General features: G+C 36.4%; 1 protein-coding gene across 1 annotated transcript in view; it reads right to left on the reverse strand.

Annotated features, from left to right (window-relative positions):
- DLC1 (DLC1 Rho GTPase activating protein) overlaps positions 1-25,728 on the reverse strand; it is a 468,793-nt gene that overhangs the window by 317,916 nt on the left and 125,149 nt on the right. The window contains exon 4 of the mRNA XM_012000632.1: positions 22,091-22,231. Within this exon, the coding sequence (XP_011856022.1) occupies positions 22,091-22,231 (141 nt within the window). The remainder of the gene's footprint in view (positions 1-22,090; positions 22,232-25,728) is intronic.

The raw sequence follows: 25,728 nt of genomic DNA on the forward strand, positions 1-25,728 counted from the left end.
TTCTATCTCTTTGTTTCTCTCTCTTTCTCTGTTAAAGCTCCTCTTTGTCATGGTGTAGGAGACACTTTTGGATCTGATTCTAACCAGCCTCTGCTCCTCAGCTCTGAACACGTAAGTCCATGCACCTTTGCCAGTTGGAGCTGACTGCTAGTCCTCAAACGTGCACTGGACTTTTGCACCTTCATGCCTTGGCTCACAATTTTTTTTTTTTTTGCCTGGAGAGTTCTTTCCTTGGCATTCTACATCAGGAAAGATCCATCTGTCCTTAAATATCCAGTAAATATATTTTGAGCACCCATTGTATAACACCTTCAACTAATTCTCTCAAAACGAATGGTGCTGTCCCACCCCAGGCTTTCCTGAGTTAGAGTTGGCTGTGCATTAGTGTGTTTCCTGTTTAACTGTGAGCTCCTTGAGGAAGTCTATTGTAGCTCCACTATCCAGCACAATGCATGCCACACAGTAGGCCCTCACTCAATAATTATTGAATGAGGAAATGTAATGTACAGACCAGAAGGTAATATTGGGCATTTGAAAGCATGTTCACTACTGAGGAAGTATATCATAAAAGGATACAATAAAAACTGTGGCTCTATAATGGTACATTCTCAAGATCCAGATCCTCTTGAAAATGCATTCACCAACATTAAAATAGATCGGGACATCAAGCATGTGACTTGCAAACTGAGATTTTGCTTATTAGGAAATAGTCACAGCTCATTACCATTTACATTTCACTTGTTACTTCTTTAAAAAAATAGTGTGTGTGTGTGTGTGTGTGTGTGTGTGTGTGTGTGTGGCTTTGATAGTGGGAAATAGAATACTAAATGTCTGGAGAAAATGGGGCCAAATAAAGATAATTTAGTTTTATATAGAGGTTATTCTAAAAGTCCCAGAAAATCCCAAGCCAAAGGTTCAAAATCATGCTTTCCTTACTAATTGCTTATAAGGATCAAACATTTATAGAGAGAACAGCAATCAGTAAAAAGGATCATTTCCATGAGTAGCCTGTTTACAACCATTTTGTACACAAACAGCACAACTGTTTGAGGATTGGTAGTCAGTTCACTAGCACTCCAAGAAAATGTCCAAACAAATTCTTCTGTGTTGACATGGAAGAACATCAGTTCTTCAGAGACGCCAACATAGTGCAGAAATCCCTCCTTTAAGTGTTTGCATTCATCACTGATGAAACACTGGGCCTGACTTGCTGACATCTGAGTTACTACAGTTATCAAATACAGTTCATGAACTGTCTGTCATATTCTAACTAAGCGCTAAACTATTTCCTCATCTTCGTGAGTAGAAAGGAACACGTCATTGATAGAGGAAAGTTCAAGGCATCCCATTTAAAAAGAAATAGTTATATTAACTCATCTTAATATTTTGTTTAGCACTAGAGTTTTATTTATATAGAAAAGGGCCTATATGGTAAGTTATTTAGAATGCAAAGAAACAAATTTGCCAGAAATATATATCGTTATAATTTATAATAAATATTCTTTGGAATATTCCTAATTAGGCAACAGAGTTGAATGCCATCCAACACCATGCCAGCAACCGCCAGGGGTTGGTTCAGAGAACAGCATCTAGGAAACAGCTACAGAAAGCAGCAGACATGGCTGAGCCTAAACCCAAATGACAATTTATTTTTATTTTTTATTTTTGAGACAGGGTCTCATTCTGTTGCTCAGACTAGAGTGTCATGGTGCGATCACAGCTCACTATAGCTGCAAACTCCTAAGCTCAAGCATTCCTCCTGCCTAAGCATCCCAAAGTGCAGGGATTACAAGGGTGAGCCTGGCCCCAAATGAGAATTTTTAAGATGGGTACAAATAGGGGTGACTGAATTATAAATCTTTTTCTTAATCCTTGTCTTCCCAGATAATGACCACATTCATTAGTGTCATTTTGAATACAAAAGTGTCCTATGGGCTTTTCCCCGATGATAAAAGCCTTCTTCATCTTTTGGTTTTCCCTGAGGTTGAATATTTTAGGCTTTCTGAGTACTTGATTATAAATCATTCTTTATCTTATTCTAGGATGTACAGGACAAAGTTGTCCTTTTGGGCCGGTGATCTCTTCATCTTGTTAGTTAAACCCAGTTGTCCTGATCTGTTTCCTTTCTCAATTATATATGTATCTGTTTAATATACCTTAGTACAGAAAATACCAGAATTTGATTCAGCTCAATAAACAGTTTGCATAGGATTTACACAACATGCAAATAACAGTATTTAAAATTTTTTTCAATTCACCAAAAATAATTGTATGTATTACTTTCAGAAAGCACATCTATTATACAAATTGAGATATAAAAATGATGGTCAATGGGAGAGGGCTTCCTGTACCTTGAATATTCTGCTACGAGATTTACTTTCACAACCTCACTGAATCTTCATGAATGCCTTTAAAAGGCGCTAGTTCAATTATTTAATTAAAATGTAAATATTTTAAAGCTGGCTTAGTACAAATAAAAAAGAGAAAAAACTTATAAGCTTTGCATTCATATATAAAGCATGTTCTACTTTATAAAATGCTAATAATGTTATAATCCTGTGTTATTTCATTTTATGGACAATTTGGCATGATTTCTAGGTTTGCAAAGATGTCATCTAAGTTTGATTGTTTTCCAAAAGTCTTGATAAAACAGAAAAAGTGTTAATGAAGGACAAATTATAGGAACTCATAATGTGGTATTTTCTGCTTAAGAAGCATGTGTGGAAATGCTATAAGTGAAAGAACTGTATCTGCATTTAATGTGTAATTTTTGATATTTAAACTGAGCCTCCTGAAATAGGTTTTGGAATAAAAATGCGATGTCAATGACTGTGTAGTTTGCTATGGATTCAGACCCCCTACAGTGGAGCTCCCCAAATCCAAGTGTCAACTTATCGCCTGACAAAGGAGGTCAAAGGTCATGCCAAATCCATCTCCAGTTCTTCAAATCTCCTATTTAAATCGGATATTTTCAATGATGACTTTTTTTTTTTTTTTTTTGCCATGAGATGAGAATTAAAGAAATCGTTTCTATTCGTCAAAGCTTGGCCATCATTCGAATTCAAAGAAGAGCATAAACTACAGGTACCGCTTTATGGAGTAATATTTGGCAGAGTGTTATGCTTTTGTTAAAAGAATACAGGAGGAAAAAATATATCTCTCTCTATATAGTCAACATTGGCCGCAAAACATCAAGGAATAAGGACATCTAGCATACTTGTGAGAGTGACTTGTAGATTTTCAAATTTTCTCCTAATATTTTTACATGCGCGAACCGAAAAGAGTTTAAATCATGCTGCTCCAATTACTGTTCCAAGAAAAAGCACCAAAAAGAGGAAAAGCTGTTCCCACATTGTCTTCGTAGCCTCCGCTAGCTGAAGAAAATGGTTTGGCCGTGAGGAACTGCTCACATGAATTCTTCCGCTTCATGTCTGTATACTCGCTCTCATTTGATCTTCCAGAGAAAATGGAAAACATTTTCACATTGTCCAGTAAACACCATACAGCAATGCATGTGGTTATTTACTTGCTGTCTTTGAATAATGGGAAAAACAGTGGGGTGCTGCAAGTGAAATAGTCCAAACGGGAAGGATTTGCTAATGACAAACATTCTCCTTCCTCTCTCTATTCCTCTAAGTAAGCACTCTGGTGACCAAATCTTCTGCGTAACTTGGCGCTCTAAGAAACACGGTTGACTCGAAACCCCTCCTCTTCTCCCTGCCTGCAACCAACCCTTTTAATCAGGCAATTCTGAATATGGGAAAGGCAATATAGTTAGAGTAGAAGGTGTGATTTGGTTGAAAAGACAGTTAGAAATGTTAAGAAATAAGGCAGGTAGGTAGCTCAGGAAGAGTGATTTGATGTTTTGGATTTATAAGTAGCAAAGAGGGAGTTGAAATTTAGAATTATCAGTACACTTTGTGTCTTTCTGTAGAATCCTGCTTCAGGTAACGTTTCAAAGTTTTGGAAAAGTAAATTCCTGCTTTCACCCACAGAGGTGTTAGAGGTGACTGAAGCAAGATCAGACGGCTCTTTTGAGCCAACATTTAATCCTAGCTCTTGATGAGTGATTCCAGTCTATGGGTCTTGCTGGGTCAGGATTCTTCACCTGTTCAGTATTGGTTACTGTGGCTGATTTCATGGCTATTTGGTGTAGATTATACGTGTCAGCAGATTGTAAATATTAATAGAGGAAGGAAAAAAATCTGGTAGAAACCATCAGTGACAAAAAGAAGTGGCTAATGAATCTTTTGGATGCTTCACACTTTTGCACTGTGATTTAATAGTTCTTGGTTTGGGTAGATTAAAATCTCTTTGGTGGAGTCAGTTAAGGACAGTGTGTTTCAATGAGGATTTCTAGGGCTTGGCTAAAGGAATCCACTCAGTTGTGAATTCTCAAGTCCAGAGGCAGCATCTTATTTCTCTTTGAATTTAGTAGTTCGCATAGAGACCAATGCATATAAGATTTCCAATGTTTGTTCAATGAATGAGTGAACGAAAAGGACTGAGTTTAGAAGTGTGGAAGTTGGAAGTAATCATGCATATGTATATAAAAACTAGCCCTTTAAATTACATATTCTTTGATAAATAAGCTAAAGGTGGTCACAAACATGAACAATTCTGTGACAAGAAGAAATTTGCCAGTCACAAGTGTCTGCTTTGTTCTAAGGAGGACCGTTATTCAATAAGGGCTTGTATAAAATACTAGAAACATATTCTTTCAAGGTGAGTTATCTTGAAAATTAAAGTTTGTAGAAACGAAAACAGAAAATATACATCAAAACTGCTTCCTTATCCTAGACATCAATTTTTATAGACATAGAACAAAGTCAAATATTCCCTTATCTATACTTTCATATGCATTTACTGTGCGATACACATTTTCATAACATTACAAGCCCTGAAACATATATATTTTCATAATATTACAAGTCATGAAACGTCTTCTGTGAATTTAGCCTCTGAACACATTTTTAAACAATAGTTTAAAGGTCTCTAGTTTTGGAATATTGGAGGCACAAATCTTAAATAGGTGGCGCCTAATGATAAAAGGGAAATTTGTGTAAATCTATTGGCCTATTTTGAGTCGTTATGTTTGTGAAGTGATATAATTTGACCAGAAGATGGCAGCATTCTGAAAGAAAAAACAAAAACAGGAAAACAAAAAGCAAGGTACTACTACACTTAACATGTTTTTATTCTTTGAAGTGTCAATGATGTTACTGTTTTAATTAGCATTAATCTTTCTTTGGACATCATCCTTTTCAAGGTGTAAGATGTCCTAATTCCAGGAAAAAAATCTTAGTAATTGTAAAAGTCTACCTGTACTATTTCTCATCAGAGAAGAAAGTCCTTTGAAAGGCCCCATGGTTATCTAAAGGTGATAGAATTTTAAGTTAGTGAAGTATTAATTATCTCTAGGATTCAAATATAATGTTTGAAAAGACTACAAATGGCAATCAAATTTATGATCCAAGAAGAGATTAAATATGTTAGAGTTTTCCCTAAAATATCAAAATATCTGTATTGGGTGGAGGAACATTCTTGTGCACTACAAAATACAATGTATAAAAATGCAATTAAAAAAACCTGAAAAGATTCTTCTACAGATATTACATACATATTTATTGAATTATTTCACTTATTTACAAACCTTTCAAAACTATGTATTCTTAAAACTATTTTAAATTCAGATACCTGATTATATCTATTTCTTTTGTTTGTAACAATATTGAAAGTCTTTCATTAGCCTGAAAAATTAACAGAACTTCCATTATGTGCCTAACTTATTAAAACTTTGATTTAATTTAGTTCCAGAGATGCAGAAAAGAGCATATAGTTCATATCCTTGTAATGTCCCTTCCACTTCATACAGCAAATATAATTACGAATAATCTGCTGTGACAATATTCTTAAACCAATTAATGGCTAATGTTGTTTAGTCTGTGTAACTCAGAGATATGCTAGGAATCAGGATAAATAATAAATATATAATGTTAACAGTAATGAAATATATCGAAATAATTTTAATTTTTTGACTCAAACTTTTAAATGGCATCAGGTATGTAATAATTGTTTTCTGGTTTGATAACATTTTAGAGAAAGTTTTCAGAGGCATGTGGTTAGAAAAATTACATTTAGTATTCCAATATTTCTGAAATGTCAAGAAAAATGATCCTTCAGTCTGAGTCTGAATAAAAATAAGTATCCTTGGGGCCCATTCCTGTGTCCATGCACCTGAAAAGTCAGCATTTGTCCTTTTTACTTCCCTGGAGTCAGCCTGACCTAACTGCCTTCACCCTTTCCTGATCTGACCATTTAGACGCCGCCATAACAGTACAGATGCTCCTTGACTTCCAATGGGGTCATGTTCCAATGAATCCATTGTAAGTTGAAAAAAATCTTAAGTCAAAAATGCACTTAATACACCTAACCTATTGAACATCAAAACTTAGCCTAGCCTATCTTAAATGTGCTTATAACACTTACATTAACCTACAGATGGGCAAAGAGATCTAACACAAAGCCTGTTTTATAAGTGTTGAATATCACATGTAATTTATTGAATACTGTACTGAAAGCATATTTCTTTTGCATCATGGTAATGTCAAAAAATTCTAAGTCAAATCATTGTAAATTGGAGACCCTCTTTATTTACTGCTGAAATCCATCCTTATTTTACTTCAAGTTCTGGGGTACATGTGCAGAACATGCAGGTTTGTTACATAGGTATGCATGTGCCATGGTGGTTTGCTGCACCCATCAATCCGTCATCTAGGTTTCAAGCCCCTCAGTCATTAGGTATTTGTCGTAACATGTATCATAGAATACCACGCAGCTTCAAAAAAGAATGAGTTCGTGTCCTTTGCAGGGACATAGATGAAGCTGGAAACCATCATTCTCAGCAAACTAACACAGGAACAGAAAACCCAACACTGCATGTTCTCACTCATATGTGGGAGTTGAAAAACGAGAACACACACAGGGAGGGGAAACCCATCCTTCTTAATCCCAGAAAGCTGCCGAAGTTTCTAGATCTCAGCAGTGATCTGAACTTTACAGAACCTTTCTGGCCAGGCACCATTCATTCCTTGTCACTGGATCTCTTCCTCACCACCATTCCCATAAATGTTTGACTGAGATAGAAGGAAGTTTCATTAGCACTTGTTAGAACTGAAGAAGGAACCAAGTTCCATAATAGAAAATTATGTCATAAAGACCACAAATAAGAAACGAGTTAGAATCTAGGCAAACTGATAAACAGTTATGTGTTTTTCTCCCCGGAAAACTACTTGGACCCTTTTTAAAGCAGAGTCGTCATCGCTTTTTTATTGTATTCACATTTATTTGTATTTGTTTCCATGGTAAGTCAATATTCAAACTATTTTGTAGTGTTTTAACATGTCATCTGACCATCCTGTGTTCTAATTTAATGTTTTAAAGAAAACCCATTGTTTACCTCCACCTTTTTGTGGATATAAACTCTGCCATTAGCAGGACCAATTAAGGAACCAAGGGGTGGTAGTCATCCCACTTTGGGTTGTATATACTCATCTTTAGTCCTGTTTAAATATAGTTTTAGTGAATGACAAAAAATACCGCTATAACCTTGACTCTAGTTTTCCATTCCTCAAAGTGTTCTTTTCTCTCAGAAGGCAGCAGAGATGAAATATGCTCCTGGTATTCATAATTGCAGCTTAGGACACAGCTCCCTGTGATCAGATGTTAAAATTAAAATTTTGACGCAAACCCTAAAGGGGCAAATTCAATATCATAGTAAGTAGTGAGACAGACCAAGCTGCAGAGCTTGCAAGAAGTATTTGGAGGAGAATGCATTCAAGAACTCAATTCTCCTGCCTTCTTGGAGGTTATAATAGGATCAAGAATCAGAGGCTTTGAGAAAAAGTGATTTGGGATTTTTGTATTCAATGAAAACATCCACCTCCAACACACTTTGCCCTCTAGGGAAGGGTTAATATGGTGCCTGCCCTCATTTCAAGGATGATGAAAAGGACTTCAAAGGGACCTTATAGACATGGAGGGCTTGACATGTGTCCCTGTCGTGTGGGAGACACAGGAGCCTGACCTGGCTTGTTGGGATGTCTAGCTGGTGACAAGCCAGAGGGGGTGTGGCTGTATTAGTATCAGCTGGATTCTTAACTTTGGCTGGAAACTGGCAGTGCTTGTGTTTCTCACAGACCAGAGATGTATCACATGGCATCATGTAAGGGCCTGTCCCTAGGGTTGACTAGAGATATAAAGAAGCCTCAGCCGTGAGAAGATGAAAGTGAGGAAAGTGTTCACGTATCTCTAGGGGTTGTGGAAAAAGTAACTGACCTAAAAAAAAAAAAAAAAAAGTGCAAAAGCCAATTAAGGAAATTACAAGTGTGGTAGCTAATCTCTAATATGTCCTCCAATGATCTTTGTGTCCTGGCAGATGTGTCTGGTAGAGTCCCCTCTCACATTGATTAGGATAGGTTCATATGACCAGTAGAATACAAGAGACACCTTGGTGTGTGACTTTGAAAGCTAGTTCATAAAAGGCATAGATGTTTCTGTCTTTGTCTCTTAGATGGTTCACTCTGGAAGAACGCAGGTGCTATGATGTGAGAACATTTTGGTTGCTTCATAGAGAGATCCAGGTGGAAAGGAGCCAATTTGTAACCACATGAGTATACTGTTTTGGAAATGAACCCTCCAGCCCCAGTCAACCCCTAACTGCAGCCTCATGAGAGACCCTGTCCTAAAACTACTTGAACAAAACACTACTGAATTCTTGATACATGCAAACCCAGGGACATAATAGATGATTAGTACTGTTTTCAGTCATTAAATTAAGGGAGATTTGTTATGCAGCAATAGATAGCTGGTATGGATTTTTAGGCTACCATAACAACAACAACAACAAAAACCTAAAATCTGACAAAATATGATAGGGACTTTGAGATTGGGGGGCAGGTGGATGCTAGACAGTTGTAAACAGAATACTACTGAAAGGACATCAAACATACTGTTAGCATGAGTCAGGTAGCTTTTGAGGGAGCTTTCAGTGAAAGCTTAAAGAAAAATGAAGAAAGTGTTATTAGGAAAATGGAATCCTTCTTATTTAGAGGAAAAAAGTTTAGCAATATTGTTGTGTGTGGTAATGTAGAAAGAAAAAGTGTACCTAAAGAACTTGGTGATCTAGGTAAGGAGATTTCCAGACTTGGTTAAAGATAATTTCTGACTTCTTCTTATGTGTACTGAAATGAAAAAGAGAGAGAAGCTAAAGGAGTGTTAAAATATAAAGGTGCCAGAATTTGTTGGATTCAAAAATAAAACTTTGTTTCTTCACAACCTTTCCAGACAGCAAATGATATTACAATAAAGAAATAATAAGAACAAATCTAGATCACACTGAAGAAAATGTGATCTCAAAATCCTTTGCTAAGACCTCAGAAATATCTGAGATGATACCTCAGATAACTATTCAGGCAGTTCTAAGTCCTCTAGAATTTTTGAAAGATACATCACAGATCCTGTACATTAAAAAGTAGGACTTAAAAGAATTATGAAGACAATGTCTTTCAGAAGCCTCAATAGATGCCTGAGGTAGAGAAAGACATATCTTGATGAATTTTGTAAGTGTGACTTTTGGGTAATGGAGCGAGCCCTAATAAGATACATGAGAAATACACAAAGTGTAAAGAGATCATATTAGCAGAAACACCTCTAGCTTGGCTCAACAGGTTCAGAGATAGTGAAAAATTAAAAGAGACCTTTGGACCACCAAATTATCACAGTCAGAAAACAAGATGAGAAATCATCTCACTTGCAAACATTGGGCATTTCATTAGAAAAAGGAAGAATGACTCAAAGGGCACAACATCGCACAGGAAGGAACTGGTGGATCAACCCCAGGAAGTGGTATGAATGATTTGAGCCAAAGACCTTCAAATATGTGCCCTGTTGTTTTTCAGGATTTCTACAGACCAGGGACACTTATGTGCCTTCTGTTTCCTCCTTTTATTGAATGAGAGGGTCTAGAGTTGTTATTCTATATCTGCCATACCACTGTATGTTCGGTGTGTTTGCATATGTTCAGAGTGAGAACTATACCTGAGGGGCTGTGCTTGAAGAAGTGCACCTGAGACCTGCAGAGTCTCATCTGCACCCGGATCGGATTTATTTAACAAAATCTTGAACTTTGAATAGATGCTATCTTTTGGGGGCCATATGGAGCAGGTCAGTGCTTTTGCATCCATTAGAGAAATGACACATTGTGTTAATGAGCCTCCAAGTTGCCACTCAATAATTCTTTTATAAACATGCCCTTGTTTAGACCTTTTCCAACATTGAACAGGGCTAGTCTGCGTGATCAGTACACTACAGAAGATAAGACCGTTTGACTTCCTTGATTTCTTTCACTTGCATCGGTGTAAGTCAGGTACTACCACATGAGAACACTCAAGCATCGCCATTGAGAAGAATAACATAGAGAAGAGCCAATGCTCGAACACCAATTTTCCAGCCACATGAATAAGTCAATTTGGAAGCAGTTCTTGTAGCCCTGGTAAAACCTTTAGCGGATGGCATTCCAGCAGACACCTGACTGCAACTTCATGAAAGACCCGTACAACTAAGTTGCTATCAAATTTCTGACACACTAGGAATTGTGAGATTGACTGCACAACACACCCCTCTGAATTTAATGGCTTAAAATGGTACTAATCATCAATTATGTTCCATGGTATGCATGTATCAGGAATTCAGGAGTGGTTTGTTCAGGCAAAGTCTTTCATGAGGTTGCATTATTGTTACTTTAAGCCACTAAGTTTAAGTATAATTTATCATACAACAACAGATAATTGATATAGCAGACGACAGATTAATATCTTGTAGACCTACAGATTGTGTATTTTCATCCAGTAAGAACTTTCCTGTTCTTGCCAGGCCCCTGCTCCCCATCACAAAGCTGCTAGCAAGTGATGTGTAGAATGATCTAGAAAGAAAAAGGAAGCAGAATACTCCTATCCCACAATCTTCCCTGGATGCAGGTAGACACCTACCTTAAGACAGACAAAACTCTCTGTGTGTGTGTGCGTGTGTGTGTGTGTGTGTTTGTGTGTGTATCATTGGACTTAAAACAAAAACTACAAGTGGGAGAATGATCTCCCAACTTTGATATATACACAAAGTGCTAAATGTGAAATTAAATACTTGGTTAATATTTGCTTGGGAAGCCTTACAGGGAAAGGAAGACTGAACTATTGATTATTAAAGATATTGAACATATTGGTTTCTGAATTGAGACTATTATATTTTGGAATTTAAAATATTTGTGTTAGGGAAGAATATCTGGTAAGAATCGTGGGAGTTCCTGAGTTTTTGTCTAAGTGGGAGGGACAAAGTAGCTGACATGGGATGTTCCTAGTGGTAGGTGTAAGAAAAAAATAAATTTTCTTTGTGATTGCATTCCCTTAAGTGATGCACATTTAAGATAAGGCTACACTGCTAGGAGAACAATGAAACAATGGAAAGGATGATAAAACTTCCCTCATTAAAGCTTTTTGGCCAGCCTTTGTCGTTCTTTGCATCACTGCCAAACATCCTATCCTTTTATCACCCTTCCATCTCTTCTCTCCTCCACAATCTGAGTCCATTTTTCCACTCGACTTGTAGAGTTCTAGTTTTTTAAAATATAAATCAAATCATTTTGTTTTCTTGTTGAAAAACCATCTGCACATTTCCCTTAAGGTATATATTTTTTTAAAAAAACAAAACATTGAAAGTTCTCTACAAACTCTCCCAAAAGGCTATTCTAGCTACACTTTCTGCCAGTTGGAGCTATGTGCAGCATACTTTATTCAAATTAGGTTACCCAATATCCCATGAACAGACTACTTTTTTTGCTCTCTGATGTTTTTACATCTTCTTCCTCTTCCCCTTTCTTCTCCTGGGAAACTCCTGGTCATTGTTAAAGGTTACATTTCATTGTCATTTTCTCTCGGATGTCTTACCACCTGAGGGTTTTCGCCTTTTCCTTTATTGTTTTTCATGTTTTCTTTTCCTTCTTCCTTCCCTCTCTCCTTCCCTCCCTCCTCCCCTCTTTCTTTCCTTCCTTCCTTCTTTCCTTCCTTCCTTTCTTCCTTTCTTTCTTTCTTTTTCTTTCTCTCTTTCTTCCTTTCCTTTCTTTTTTCTTTCCTTCCTTTCTTTTTTTCCTTCCTTCCTTCCTTCTTCTCTCTCTCTCTATTTTCTTTCTGTCATTCATTCATTCATTCATTCATTCATTCATTCATTCATTCAAGGTCTCCCTGTTTCCCAGGCTAGAGTACAGTGGCTATTCATAAGCATGACTATAACACACTACAGCCTTGAATTCCAGACCTTAGGAATTCTCCTGCCTCAGTCTCCTGAGTAGTTGGGACTACAGGCTCCCACTGTCTGTAACATAATGTATACATGTCTTTAACATTTAATCATCTGTTAATAACTTAAATTTGGTATTCATTGTAATACCATTTCATAATCATGTATTTGGGTATTCGCTGCTCGTGTCAGAGTATGTGCCACATGAAGGTGACGTCCTGGCTTGTGTGGTAGAGCCTGCAGAGCTACTCCTAGGCTCCTCCTCAGGACCAGGGAACCAATAACCCAGCAGCTGAGAACAGCAGATGCCAATGGCTGTGACTGCTTTCCCTATTGGGAAAGACTCTGGGCCTCAAAGAACTGCCCCACTCAACATTCCAGTACTTTCTAGGACCAGCCTAAAGTCATGGTTGGCTGGTACAGGATGCAGAGGTCCAGCCTCCTCGCCTTAATTTGCAACAACTCTGAAAGGTCACCTAGGCTTCAGAGCTTTCCAAGGAATACACGGAGGCTGGAGTTGTCACTGCATGGCAGCTCAGTCCAACTCTGTTCCCCCTCAGTCTACCTTCCTTATGTCCAATCATGTCTATCTCTTGAGAACACTCACCAATATGCCTTTCCAGGAAATTCTTGGTCTTACAGTCTGATTCCAAGAATTCCAATCATGTCATACCCCCTTTTTACATTTTGAAAATTCTGTCTCAATACGTGGCACAGTGGTTTATGCATAACCCTAATTGGTTCTTTATAACTTTTTTAAAAAAGTGGGTTAGGTCTCATAATCTAATAATGATAATGTTCAAAGCCTTAATAGTATTTGAGTTCAACTACATTATAAATTGAGAAGGCTCTGTTTAATTAAAAATGTAGAATAATATAAAGACATAAGATTAAAGAGCCATATTATACATGTCTTATAATTTTGTTCTTTACCTTTGAATTATCTTAAAATAAGGAGTTCAATTATCTAATAAGTATAAGAAACTTTTGACTTCACTAGTAATAAAAAAGGTCCTTTAACTAATATGCAATTCCTTTTTGGTTCCATATAACTACATAAGGGAATATTAGAAATGCAGATCACCAAGTATGTAGAACCTCCTGCCATTGTGTGTGTGTGTGTGTGTGTAGCATTGGACTTAACACAAAATACAAAAATAAAACTAGAAATACATTAAGTGGGAGAATGATCTCACAACTCTGATATATCCACAAAATGCTAAATGTGAAATTAAATATTTGGTTAATATTTGCTTGGGAAATATCTTTAAATGGAAATTCTACTAATTTTCAATTGTGAATATTCATCTTCTAAAAAATCATTTAATATTCTGACTTAATTCCACAAAAGAAACAACATAAAAAATAATGTCCAGTGATCTATCTAAAACCCTGTGTTCCAAAGTATTGAATTTGTTCTACATTAAGACCTCAATGATTTGGGCCAGCAGAACCCTAGACCCGGGCTAGGTTGAGTTGCTCTAATCTGGAGTCTGCTGTCTTTTACATTTTGTTTTTGTTTCTTATTGTCTGTCCAGTCCAGGGTTCAGAATTTACTGATGAAGAAACCTTAGAAACGAATGCGATGACGTGGCCGGGCGCGGTGGCTCACGCCTGTAATCCCAGCACTTTGGGAGGCCGAGACGGGCGGATCACGAGGTCAGGAGATCGAGACCATCCTGGCTAACACGGTGAAACCCCGTCTCTACTAAAAAAATACAAAAATTAGCCGGGCGCGGTGGCGGGCGCCTGTAGTCCCAGCTATACTGGAGGCTGAGGCAGGAGAATGGCTTGAACCCGGGAGGCGGAGCTTGCAGTGAGTGGAGATCGCGCCACTGCACTCCAGCCTGGGCGACAGGGCGAGACTCCGTCTCAAAAAAAAAAAAAAAAAAAAATTAATGCAATGCCTTAGCAACAGGGAAGTACTGGGGGCAACTTTGTGGGGATACTCTTGGAAATGAAACAGGCTTGTCCCAGAGGCTGCCTGAACATAAAAAAAAAATTCTTCAACATTTTCCTCTCTCTTATAATTCATTTAGTGTAGGATTTAAATGAAATCTGTGTCATGGATTACTCAAAAAACATCTTATAAAGAAGGCGAATGTATAAAAGAGATAAAGCTCAGTCAGCTTGGCTGGGACAGGTATAGGAAGGCAGTTTTGGGGGTGCCCTAGAGTGCATGGTGGGAGTGGCCCTGATTTATTTGGTTATTAGTGCTTGTCTGCATCATTCTCTGCATTTCATATTATAACTAATTTGGTAAATGCTTATCTAGTAAATTACTACAGTCCTGATACAAAGATGGGGCCTTCAAAATGAATAAACAAAACAACAGCAACAACAACATGGATAAAGCAATCTACAGTAAAGATGAAACAACGAGAGTCAATTTCATTACATCAATGGAGTTTCCTTTGAAGGAATCTACTGATTCAGGAGGTCATCTGGATTATACTAGCTTGTTAAAGTAGAAAGACTAGAGAATCGCTAAAACCCAACAATGACAACAAAAATCCAAGGAGTATAGACGACTGATTGAAAAATAAATGAAACGAGTACATAAAGTATTCATTAAATACCCAAAACATCAAGGATAAAGGAGGTTTTCAAGTGATGGCGTCTCAGGACTCCATGAGGATACAGAATAAACAATTCCTTTACTTTCAGATTTCTGTTACATGAGTCCAAATATTTCGATATGTGATTTTCAGACTACTCAGATGGTTGGCTTATATTTTTATTGTTTCACTTCGAAATTTGGTATGCGGTTGATTCAGCTCAAAACCATAGTCAAGAAGGCTGTCTGTGTAACCTTTGTATATTCACATGAAATCCTTGCTTAAATATTTCAGTGACTTCAACTGTCTTTAAGACGTGAGCACAGAGGCCATCAAATGCCTGGGACAGAATTAATTATCAATCTGTTAGCAAGAAGGTAGAAAAATATGGGAAAATATTTAACATGTAATTAGAGCTTTGAGACAACTCGGTTTGAAATGAATAAAGTGAAGACTGTGAAAATGACTTACCAGTTATTATTACTCCTCAGTGCTATGAATTATACTCTTGGTTGCTATGTTGTGGCATGCTGTTGGCTTGCCATTTTATATTGCCCAGAAGTGACTGGCAGTTGTTATTTCTCTTGGACGAAAATATGAGTTGAATTCAAGAAATCAACATCGGTCCATGGAAAAACTAAATTTTTCTCATTGTAATGACGATAACATGCAAAGTACTATTCATATGACTAAAATCTTAGGTTGCAGGAATGATTTTAAAGTATTTTTTATGCTGTTAATCTATTCAAGTCTAACCTACCATTCATATATGTTCATTTTTTCCCATATTTCTTTTGGTTTTATGAATTCTGCTCCAGACACTTAATTAACCAGATTACTACAAACTAAACACAAGAGAGAAAAACCAGTTTGCCAGCCCCAAAAATTATTTAAGTATTATGTGTTCAGAGCTTAGTATTATATATATAAAGATAAAAGTTATTCTCGACAGAATGAAATTCTAAGATTCAAAGTGGAAAGATGTATATGAGGAGGTGACTGTGAAGATGGATTAACCCATCACAGACAAGACTGTCTTGGGTTAACATGTAAATGAATTGGAAACAGACGTCAGTATCTTAAAACAACAAGAAATGAGAGAATTTTGAATTTATTTAAAATATAAAAGTAAATGGCTGTGGAAATATTTCTGTTTGGTCCAGAGTTAATGAATTGCACATTTATTTATTATTTCAAAATTCAGACTAGGTGAATGAAATCCTCTATGCTTTTAAATCATAGATTTCTAAGAAAAATCACATTATAACAATCATTGAACAATTTCCTTTTTAGAAACATTCTTTTCCAGCTCTCTGGTGGCTCAATTCTTCTTTAAAAAGCTATAATTTTGCCTATTTTTCTTTCTCATAAACAATGAGGATCTTACCAACAGAAACAAATCTTTCTTTAAAAATCCACATACTTTAACGTCATGGCTTTGTCATGTCAAAATAAAATTGCCACATTCAAAAGCATTACATCAAAAGACATTCTTTTCTAAGACTATTACATTTGTGTTTAAATGTTTTAATTAAAAACTGCATTAATTCAAATTTTTTGATGTTTCTGAAGAAGTTGTCTAAACTTCCCTTACAAATTCCATGTATATCATTTTTTCCTGTAGTATGTTGACTGTTTCTTTCCTCAGGATATGAAAGCTAATAATAACACATGTGACACTATAAAATACTATTTAAATTCTAGCCAATCCTACATATTACCTTGAATTCTTTCCCCAAGACTTCAGTGAAAATAAACATTTGCAGTTTCTACTTGTAAAAGAAGTACTTATCTTTCTGTTTTGTTTTAAATATTGAACAGCATTAGGGAAAATTGCCAATCTTCTTAAAAAATTCACCTGATAACCATTTAAGCAAACATATAGTATATAATAACATGGTGAAACAAAATAAAGCTGTCATTAAAATTTTGCCTTTAAATTTAATTTTAAATGATACTTTAAAATGATGTGAAAGGTAGAATTTCAATATTATTTTTTCAATTTTATTACCTCTCACTCATATATCACAAGCACAGTGACTTTAGTTTAATGATCATATCTATGGGATATGTGATTGGATTTAGAAAGGTAAAACCTGGTTTACATTGAAATTACTAAGGGAAAACCTTGGTGGTTTTTCTTTTGTTTTTGGATCAGTTTTATTCTTGCTTATATGTGGTATAGTTGGAACAAATGCAAATGACATTTTATAGTTTCATAGAAGAATCAGTTTTCAAATATACCTAAAGTATGGCCTAATTTATTGCAAAGGTAATACCGTGCAATGATCCATTAGGAAATAAACCCAAACGAAGTAATCCTTGTCAATGTACCTGCAGCATATTTATTATTTATAGCGAAGATGTTCACATGTTCAACACTGAGTTGCTTCACTGAATAACTGACTGAACTATGAAAACTCAAATGTAGCATTTCTTTATGGGGAGTTACACAGTCTTTAAAATCTGATGGAGTTCTTGACAGTGTTCCCAGAAATGTGTAAATGTATACATTTCAAAATTCTGTATAAAAATATGTAAAAGCATGCATAGATAAATTATGCATGCATAATTTAAAATGTAATTTTACAGGTTCAGGAATGTAGTTGATTAATAAATTCCAAAATAAGAATTTTTTTTCCTAATCCCTTGTGGCTAATTCATCATGGAGTAATGTCATACTCCCAATCAGACTGTCTTAGACATCTTTAATAAACTCTCCACTGAAATAGTATTTTATTGGCATTGTAATTTTTATTTTTCAGCAGCGCCACATGGAATTCTTTTTCAGTGGCAATAATTAACAAGTTGATTATTATTTGTAAAAGGCACCCATTAACCTTTGTTCTACCTTAGAAGCTTTTCTGTTTTGAAACTATTTCTCAGATCATTCCAGAGCTGAAACTTCTATCCCAGATACAAACAAAACTACACTATACATTGGTAACAATAAACAAATCTGCATTTGTGGTTTCTGTGTTTATCCTGAGCAACAGTTTTATACATAATATCATTTATACTGACAGATTATATGACTACATAAGAACTTAATAATTACTAATTTGGTTCGCTTTAAAAATTCTGCACAGTTAAGAATTATTCAACACAGGCTTTTTGAAAATAACATCAAAATAACACTTCAGAAAATATGTTATTTTTGAAAAATAACATCTGATGCGAATATATATACACACACACAAGTACACAAATATATGCATATATAATCCATTTTATGTGTATACATATATACACATTCATTCATACACATATACATATGTAAACATATATATGTAAAATCTGTGGTGGATGTATGATTTAGAAAATGATGTTAGAAGCATGTAACGCACACTATGCTTTGATGAGCCAGGCATTGTTTTTTATTGTTCACTAAACCTTTTCTTGTTCACACTGAGTATTCAAATATTAGTGACATTTTGTTTCTGATATAATAACAGCTCAAGCCAATTTATATTAGTCCTGAATCCAGGTGCTAAGCCTGGGAATCTGGGTGTAGTATAGTGTTCAGGAGCCTTGAGGATCTGGGTACCATCTCCTGTGTACTCTTGATGATGATCTTGGTTATTCTACACAGTAGAATGCTAGACTCTCCTTGTTCCTTCAGTTACTTATTTTACAAACAGCAATTTTTTTTTCTTGTTATCTGGGGCTTGGCTCTTTTTTTCATAAATATTTGATTAATACTGATTTAATGAATATCTGTGCTTATAAGTAAAGTATCTTTAGGAAAAACAACTATCACAAAACCTCAGCGATTTTAATGTTCAGTTTTAAAACCTTTCATGAAACAATCCTATATTAATGAATACCAGGAACAACTCAAGCCACTGAAGAAAGAGTGATATCAGTGTACTGCTGTACATGAATCAAAGCACTTTACATAAAATGATACAGGGGCTGCGGGTTGTTTGTGGAAGAGTCTAGTATGAAAGGTATTGTGAGACTGTGTCAAAAGAACCAAACAGAATTTAGGAGAGAAATTGATGAGCTTGGTGACATGACACAATAGGCCTCTTCTTTTGACTAATGTGTGTTTTGACAGTGGATAACTTAACATTTTAACTTTTTCATTTTTTTTATGAAATATATCTCAGAAATCTATATTAATGCTTAATTTTCAGCATGATCTATACATAGAATTAATGAAAAATCTGACGATGACTCATTGGTCCTATTCTAAGAATAAGTTTAAAAGAAAAATAATCTGATTGAAAAATAGGCATTTAGAAACCCAGAGACCTTACACACAAAAGGAAAGCCAAATTTCTGTGGTTGTTACTGTGGTCACCACTATAAACAGATTTCATAGCAGCAAATCAAAGGTAACCTTAATTATGGAATGAAGGTGGGCATGCTGTCAAATTGTCATTACAGAGCAGAGGGTTAGTTCATTATAGTTTGATGTATTAAGTAGGTGTTCTTCGAATTTCATATTTCTACTTAATATTAAAATTAAAACTTTTGTTCATGGTAAAAAGAACAGCTCTGTAGGCTATCACAGTTTTCTCTCTCTTCATAAAGTATCTAGACTGTTATTACATATCATTTATTCCTTAAGCTCCAAATTGTGGGAGAAAGTATCTGTTCAATCTCCCATAGACAAAATTCTTCATTCTGATATTCCAACCAGAAAATTGATCCATGGCCCAATAATTACTTTTGAACTGTAGTGAAAAGGGTGTACCTAGAAGAATAGCAACACCAATAACAAGAAAAAAAGAAAACACCCCCACACAAATTGAAAAAATTATTCCCCTCAAAACAAAAGTGTAGCTTCATCCATGTCTGCAAAGGACATGGTCTCATTCCTTTTTATGACTGCATAGTATTCCATGGTGTATATGTACGACATTTTCTTTATCCAGTCTATCATTGGTGGGCATTTGGGTTGGTTCCATGTCTTTGCTACTATAAACAGTGCTTTAATAAACATACATGTACATGTGTCTTTACAGAAGAATGATTTATATTTCTTTGGATATATACTCAGTAATGGGATTGCTGGGTCAAATACTTCTGATTCTAGATCCTTGAGGAATTGTCACATTGACTTTCACAATGGCTGAACTAATTTACATTCCCACCTTAAACCTAGATGGCGGGTCGATAGGTGCAGCAAACCACCATGGCACACGTATACATACGTATGTAACAAACCTGCACGTTCTGCACATGTATCCTGGAACTTAAAAAATAAGAAAAATAGGCCAGGCGCCGGGGCTCACGCCTGTAATCCCAGCACTTTGGGAGGCTGAGGCGGGCAGATCACGAGGTTAGGAGATCAAGACCATCCTTGCTAACACAGTGAAAGCCGGTCTCTACTAAAAATACAAAAAATTAGATGGGCGTGGTGGTGGGTGCCTGTAGTCCCAGCTACTTGGGAGGCTGAGGCAGGAGAATGGCGTGAACCTAGGGGGCGGAGCTTGCAGTGAGCGGAGATCACACCACAGTACTCCAGCCTGGGCAACAGAGCAAGACTCCATCTCAAAAAAATATATATATACATATATATGTGTATATATGTATATATATATGTGTGTATATATATGTGCTTCTGTGTAACTGTATTGACCACATTTATAAACACAGGGGTAAGTGAAGAAAGACTAAGCAACTGCACACATTCTTCAACACATTGTTATGAATTATGAGACACTCACTCACTGAAATTTGTATGTTCCAAGAGAGAAAGTGGATGCCATTGGTAATCATATCAGGGAGAAAAGAACTGCCCTGCAGGATAGTAGCAGGTGCTTTAAAAAATGAATTATCTTGCCAGTTCCTCCTATTCCCAATATATACAGTATTATTATAGCCTGTATAGCATTTCACTGTTTACATACTTACCTCCTTTTGCTGGAATGTAAGCTGTTTAAAGACAGGGAATATGTTTTATTCTTCTCCAAGTCTTTTTCACGTAGCCTAGTGCATGGCATGTAGTAGGTGCTCGATAAATATTTATTCCATAAAAATGTTTTAGATATAAATAACATAAGGAATTTAATTTCTATGTAAATATTTAAACCATGCATATCTGTCATTTAAATGATATATTTTCATTCTTCTTGCAATTGCAGCAAATCTATCATGTTTTAAAATCAGAACATTATCTTCTGAGTCCTATTTTAGACTTGACTTTTATTTTAAAGGCAGTGAACAAGCAATCCAAACTTGTTTTTTTGTGTTAAGCTACCATGGGCGTAAAAAATAATACGACGCTAAGATTTTCACTAAACTAGGAAAGGTTATTTTGGAACTACTGGGATTTTAGATATTTGAAGTGGTAATTACTTCCTCCATAAATGTTACCTTCTAGAGTCAAATTCTATTTTCCTGTTGCATTTCAACTCTTTCCTTAAGGGAAAATGTCTTTTATTCACAATTTACACATGAAGCATTTCAAACCAGAGCAGTTTCCTCCTTTCACAGTATATTATTCCATGTGGAATAATTTGTTTTAATAACATTGTAAAGTCTACTAAGTATCATAATAATAATGACAGTAACTTACATTTATTCAGTACTTATTCTGTGCCAATCATTTCACTAAGCACTTCTTATATGTGCTCTTTCATTTAATTCCCACAGAAAGTTTTTGATGTGGGTGATTTTATATATCTCTGTATATAAACCTATTATCTATCAATCAATCTATCTGTGTCTATATCAATCTAAATATCTTTCTATAATTATTATCTATCCATCCATCTACATCTATCTCTATCATCTCTTTCTCTTTACCAATCAATCAATCTATCTGTCCATCCATCCATCCATCATCATCTGTCATCTATCATTCATCACATCTTAGAGAAACAATTTTCTAACTGGTAAGCAATGTGGTCAGGACAAGAGCGTAGGGAAAGCCATCTCCAGATTTTGCATTCTTGGTTCTTTAAAGCTCTGAGTATCTAGCAATGAAATTTAATTAGCATGTTTTGAATAATTCTTGATACACGACTTGTTTCAGTGAAGTACTTGTGTTATCATTTATAAAACAAACAACATGTTTCTAGGGTTGTACTTAATCAAATAAATTAAATATTGTTAAGTCGCTATGGCTAAGATTCCAACAGTATTTCTTCTATATTGAATGAATATCAACTCTTACCTGATGATCATCAGCATTTACACGTAAAGACTGTTTGTTATCATTTAGAACTCACCGTAGTCTTGGGTTTGGTTCCAGAATTGGCCACTGGGGTGGAAGATGGGAGGTCCGTGGACTCAGTGTTAGAAGGCAAATTTACTTGTGTCTGATTTACTGAAATGGTGTCTGCTCCACTTTCAGATCCTGATTCCAGATCCTGTTAAAAACAAATGCACTGGTATGAAGGATGTGCGAATGTTCCCAAATGCCCTTCTTCCTACCTCCAGCACTTGGTCACTTCTTCCTTCTCTCAATACACACGAATACACTAAAGAGTTGCTGACAACTGACACTGACGTGTCACACATAATGATGCATTATTTTGTAAGAACCATTGTGCTCATCAGAGGGTCTGCAAATACTTGAGAAAGAGGCAACATATTGTTTGGTAATTTAACAGCTTAGTGTGCATTGGAAGGGCCAGGAGTGTGGCTAGGTAGGGCACTGCAGAGAAGTTAGAAGGCAGAAGCCCACAGCCACACCTTCCTTACTGTATGACCTTGAATCACTCACTGACACTCCTCTGGCTATACAGTGCTGCCCAGAGTTCCTCACAGGGACACTGGATTTCAAATACAAAGAGAGTTCTCATTTCTCCTTACCTCAATCTCTTCTATGTTCCTATTCAACCTCTATGGTGACAAGTATTACGGTGGACTGGAATAGTTTAGCTCAAATGTCTATCTAATAAACTGAGGGCAGGAATTATGTTTTGTCATGTGTCATTCAATTCCCTTGTTTGAAAATGGGTATAATGATAGTAGAAACTCATGGAGTTTCATGAGCGTAAAGCAAAGTGCTTGTAATTGGCTCCTAATAATTTTCATTAAATGCTAGCTACTCCCATAAATATTGTTATTATTAATATTATTATGTTTTCTTAGCAACTACTACCTAGTGTGAGGTCAAGACATGTCTGTTGAGTGGATATAATTACCTGGTAACCTCTGCAAAGGCTGTGCATTTAATATATCATATGCTTTCTTTGAGTTATAGGTGGTTTGATTGCACAGAGGAAAGGTGGGAGGGGGAAATTGCAGAGGGGATGGAGCAAAGGCACCTATCACTCTAGACTTTCAATCTGAGAAAACTGTGAGTTAAATATATCTATGTATCCTCTTTATACATCTCAACTTTGCCATGGTTCACATAGTCAAATATCATGTCCTGCACCCCAACTCTCTGGTCTTAGCTTTGCCATTCTCTTGCATCTTGGTCCTACCTGCTCTTGGTCATTTCTTTTAATACAGTAAGCTGATGTCTACAGCAGGGACTAGGCCCTATGCTCTTTCTTGTCCCTTGTCCCAGTGTTTCCCTTTGCTAGCCCTTTCTTGTCACTCTGATCTCAGCTTGAATATTACTACCTCAGAGCACCATCCGTTGACATTTTAAACCAAAGAACTTTCTTCTTTTCAACCTCTATAGCATATCATTCTCTATTTTACAATCCTCTTTGCTTGTTAATCTACTACATATTCTATCTATCTATCTATCTATCTATCTATCTATCTATCTATCTATCTTCTATGAATTTACCTATCTACCTATCCATCTATGCATCCATCTCTCTTTACAATTCTTGTCTGTCTTCCTCTTTACAATCTATGTAGAGCAGGGACTTCACCTGTCTTGTTTACTGATGTGTCCACAGGTGTTAGTATAGTGCCTGGCAGATAGAACATGATCATTAAATAGTTTTATGAAGAAACAACTAGACTGACAAATATTAATACCTTTCCTTTTTTTTTTTTTTTTTTTTTTTTTTGAGACAGAGTCTCGCTCTGTCGCCCAGGCTGGAGTGCAGTGGCGCGATCTCGGCTCACTGCAAGCTCCGCCTCCCGGGTTCACGCCGTTCTCCTGCCTCAGCCTCCGGAGTACCTGGGACTACAGGCGCCCGCCACCACACCCGGCTAATATTTTTGTATTTTCAGTAGAGACGAGGCTTCACTATGTTAGCCAGGATGGTCTCGATCTCCTGACCTTGTGACCCGCCCATCTCGGCCTCCCAAAGTGCTGGGATTACAGGCGTGAGCCACTGCGTCTGGCCACCTTTCCTTTCTTAATTCTCAGAATAGAAGTAATTTTATAATTTCTGCTGTAAAATTATGTGATCAAATGCATTGAAACTAAATTTTCTTCAGTTGGAAGGGTGCAAAAGACATATGCAGCAAAAAATAATGTTACACTCTCTTTAAATGTATGTGCGTGTGTGTGCATGTGTGTGTGTGTGTGCGCATGTGTGTAAAAGACATAACTCTGACCAAATATCTGATGCCTGGAGTGATTTTGGATCAGGGCCATGTCTTTTTTTTTTTTTTTTGCATAGAAAAGACAAACAACATTTTACCTTAAGAATATGATTCATTACACTTTCAAATTGGATCAACATCAAGTAGTCTTAAATAGCTGATAATTTATAAACATTGAATGCATAGTCATAAGTAGCAGGTAATTTATAAGTCATTTCTATTTGACCTTTAGGTATATTAGAAATATTTTGCATTAATTTCCTGTTTGTGATTTGATTAGATAAATAATAGAGTGATCTTGCATCTTTCGAACCGTATAATGCTTCCAAGGTGAAATAATGACTTTTTAAAACTCTACCATTTTTTGCATTTTTACCTTTGGCAGACAAGGCTGTACAACCATTATCTGCTTCAATGTTCATCAACTCTATGTGGAAGGCACCACCATCACACGAGAGACGGTGGGTGAAGCCAAGGCTTAAGGTAGATAACTTGACCAAAGTCATATCCCAAGGCAGAGCTGGCATTAGAACTCAGGTCTGTGTGACCCCAGAATTCAACTTTTTAAAGTAACCACCATGATATTCTGCAGGGGCCTCAAACACAACTAAATAAGTAATTTTAATAGGACCATCAATGTGTAGTTTAGTACAAATCTTTATTATTTTCTCTTCTGTCCTCTGTTCAATTTGAGAAATTACCCAAAAGCTCTCCCAAGATCTTTCACATCCACTCTCTCCTTTAATTTTCCACTGCTACCATAAGCAAATCAAGCACTGAATAAACCCTGGGTATATCATTACAACTGCCAACTCATAATTTCCCTGTGACCCACTCCCCCACCTTGCTTTGTGTAATTAATCCTACAAGACATCTTCCTGCAAGACTCCATCCATCAGTGTTATCCTATGCCTCCAATTGTGCCAGACAATGGGAATATAGAGCTCTCTGTGGGGTTTATATCATGGCAGGGACTCCAGTGATGTGTGTACTAGAAGTGCTTATACCACTCAACCCACTCAGGGAAGGGTGCATCTTGTGGTCCATTGGTTGTTCTGATCTGGAGATCATAAGAAAAGGTCTCACTGGTGACCCTCAATATGGAGAAGGGAATGGAAGCTGTGGTGATTCCCAGGGAGAATATTCAAAGCCAGACAAAGGGAGAATTGAGTCTAGAATCTTGATATAAGATTTCAGAGGCAGATGTATGAAGAGGAGCCATCGAAGGGTCTGGAAAGCAACCGTTGAAGAATACAAGGAAAAACAGCAGAGCAGCCAGAAGTCAGGAGAGGAGTGAAAGTGAAGGAAGAGAAGCAATTCAATCGCATCTGATGCTGTGGGGAGAGACTGAACAGGCACTACTGGATTTGTCAGATAAAACAAGCAGTGGGGAGAAATGATGGAG

Source organism: Mandrillus leucophaeus, unplaced genomic scaffold (genome assembly GCF_000951045.1).
Source record: "Mandrillus leucophaeus isolate KB7577 unplaced genomic scaffold, Mleu.le_1.0 Scaffold636, whole genome shotgun sequence".
Lineage (NCBI taxonomy): Eukaryota > Metazoa > Chordata > Mammalia > Primates > Cercopithecidae > Mandrillus > Mandrillus leucophaeus.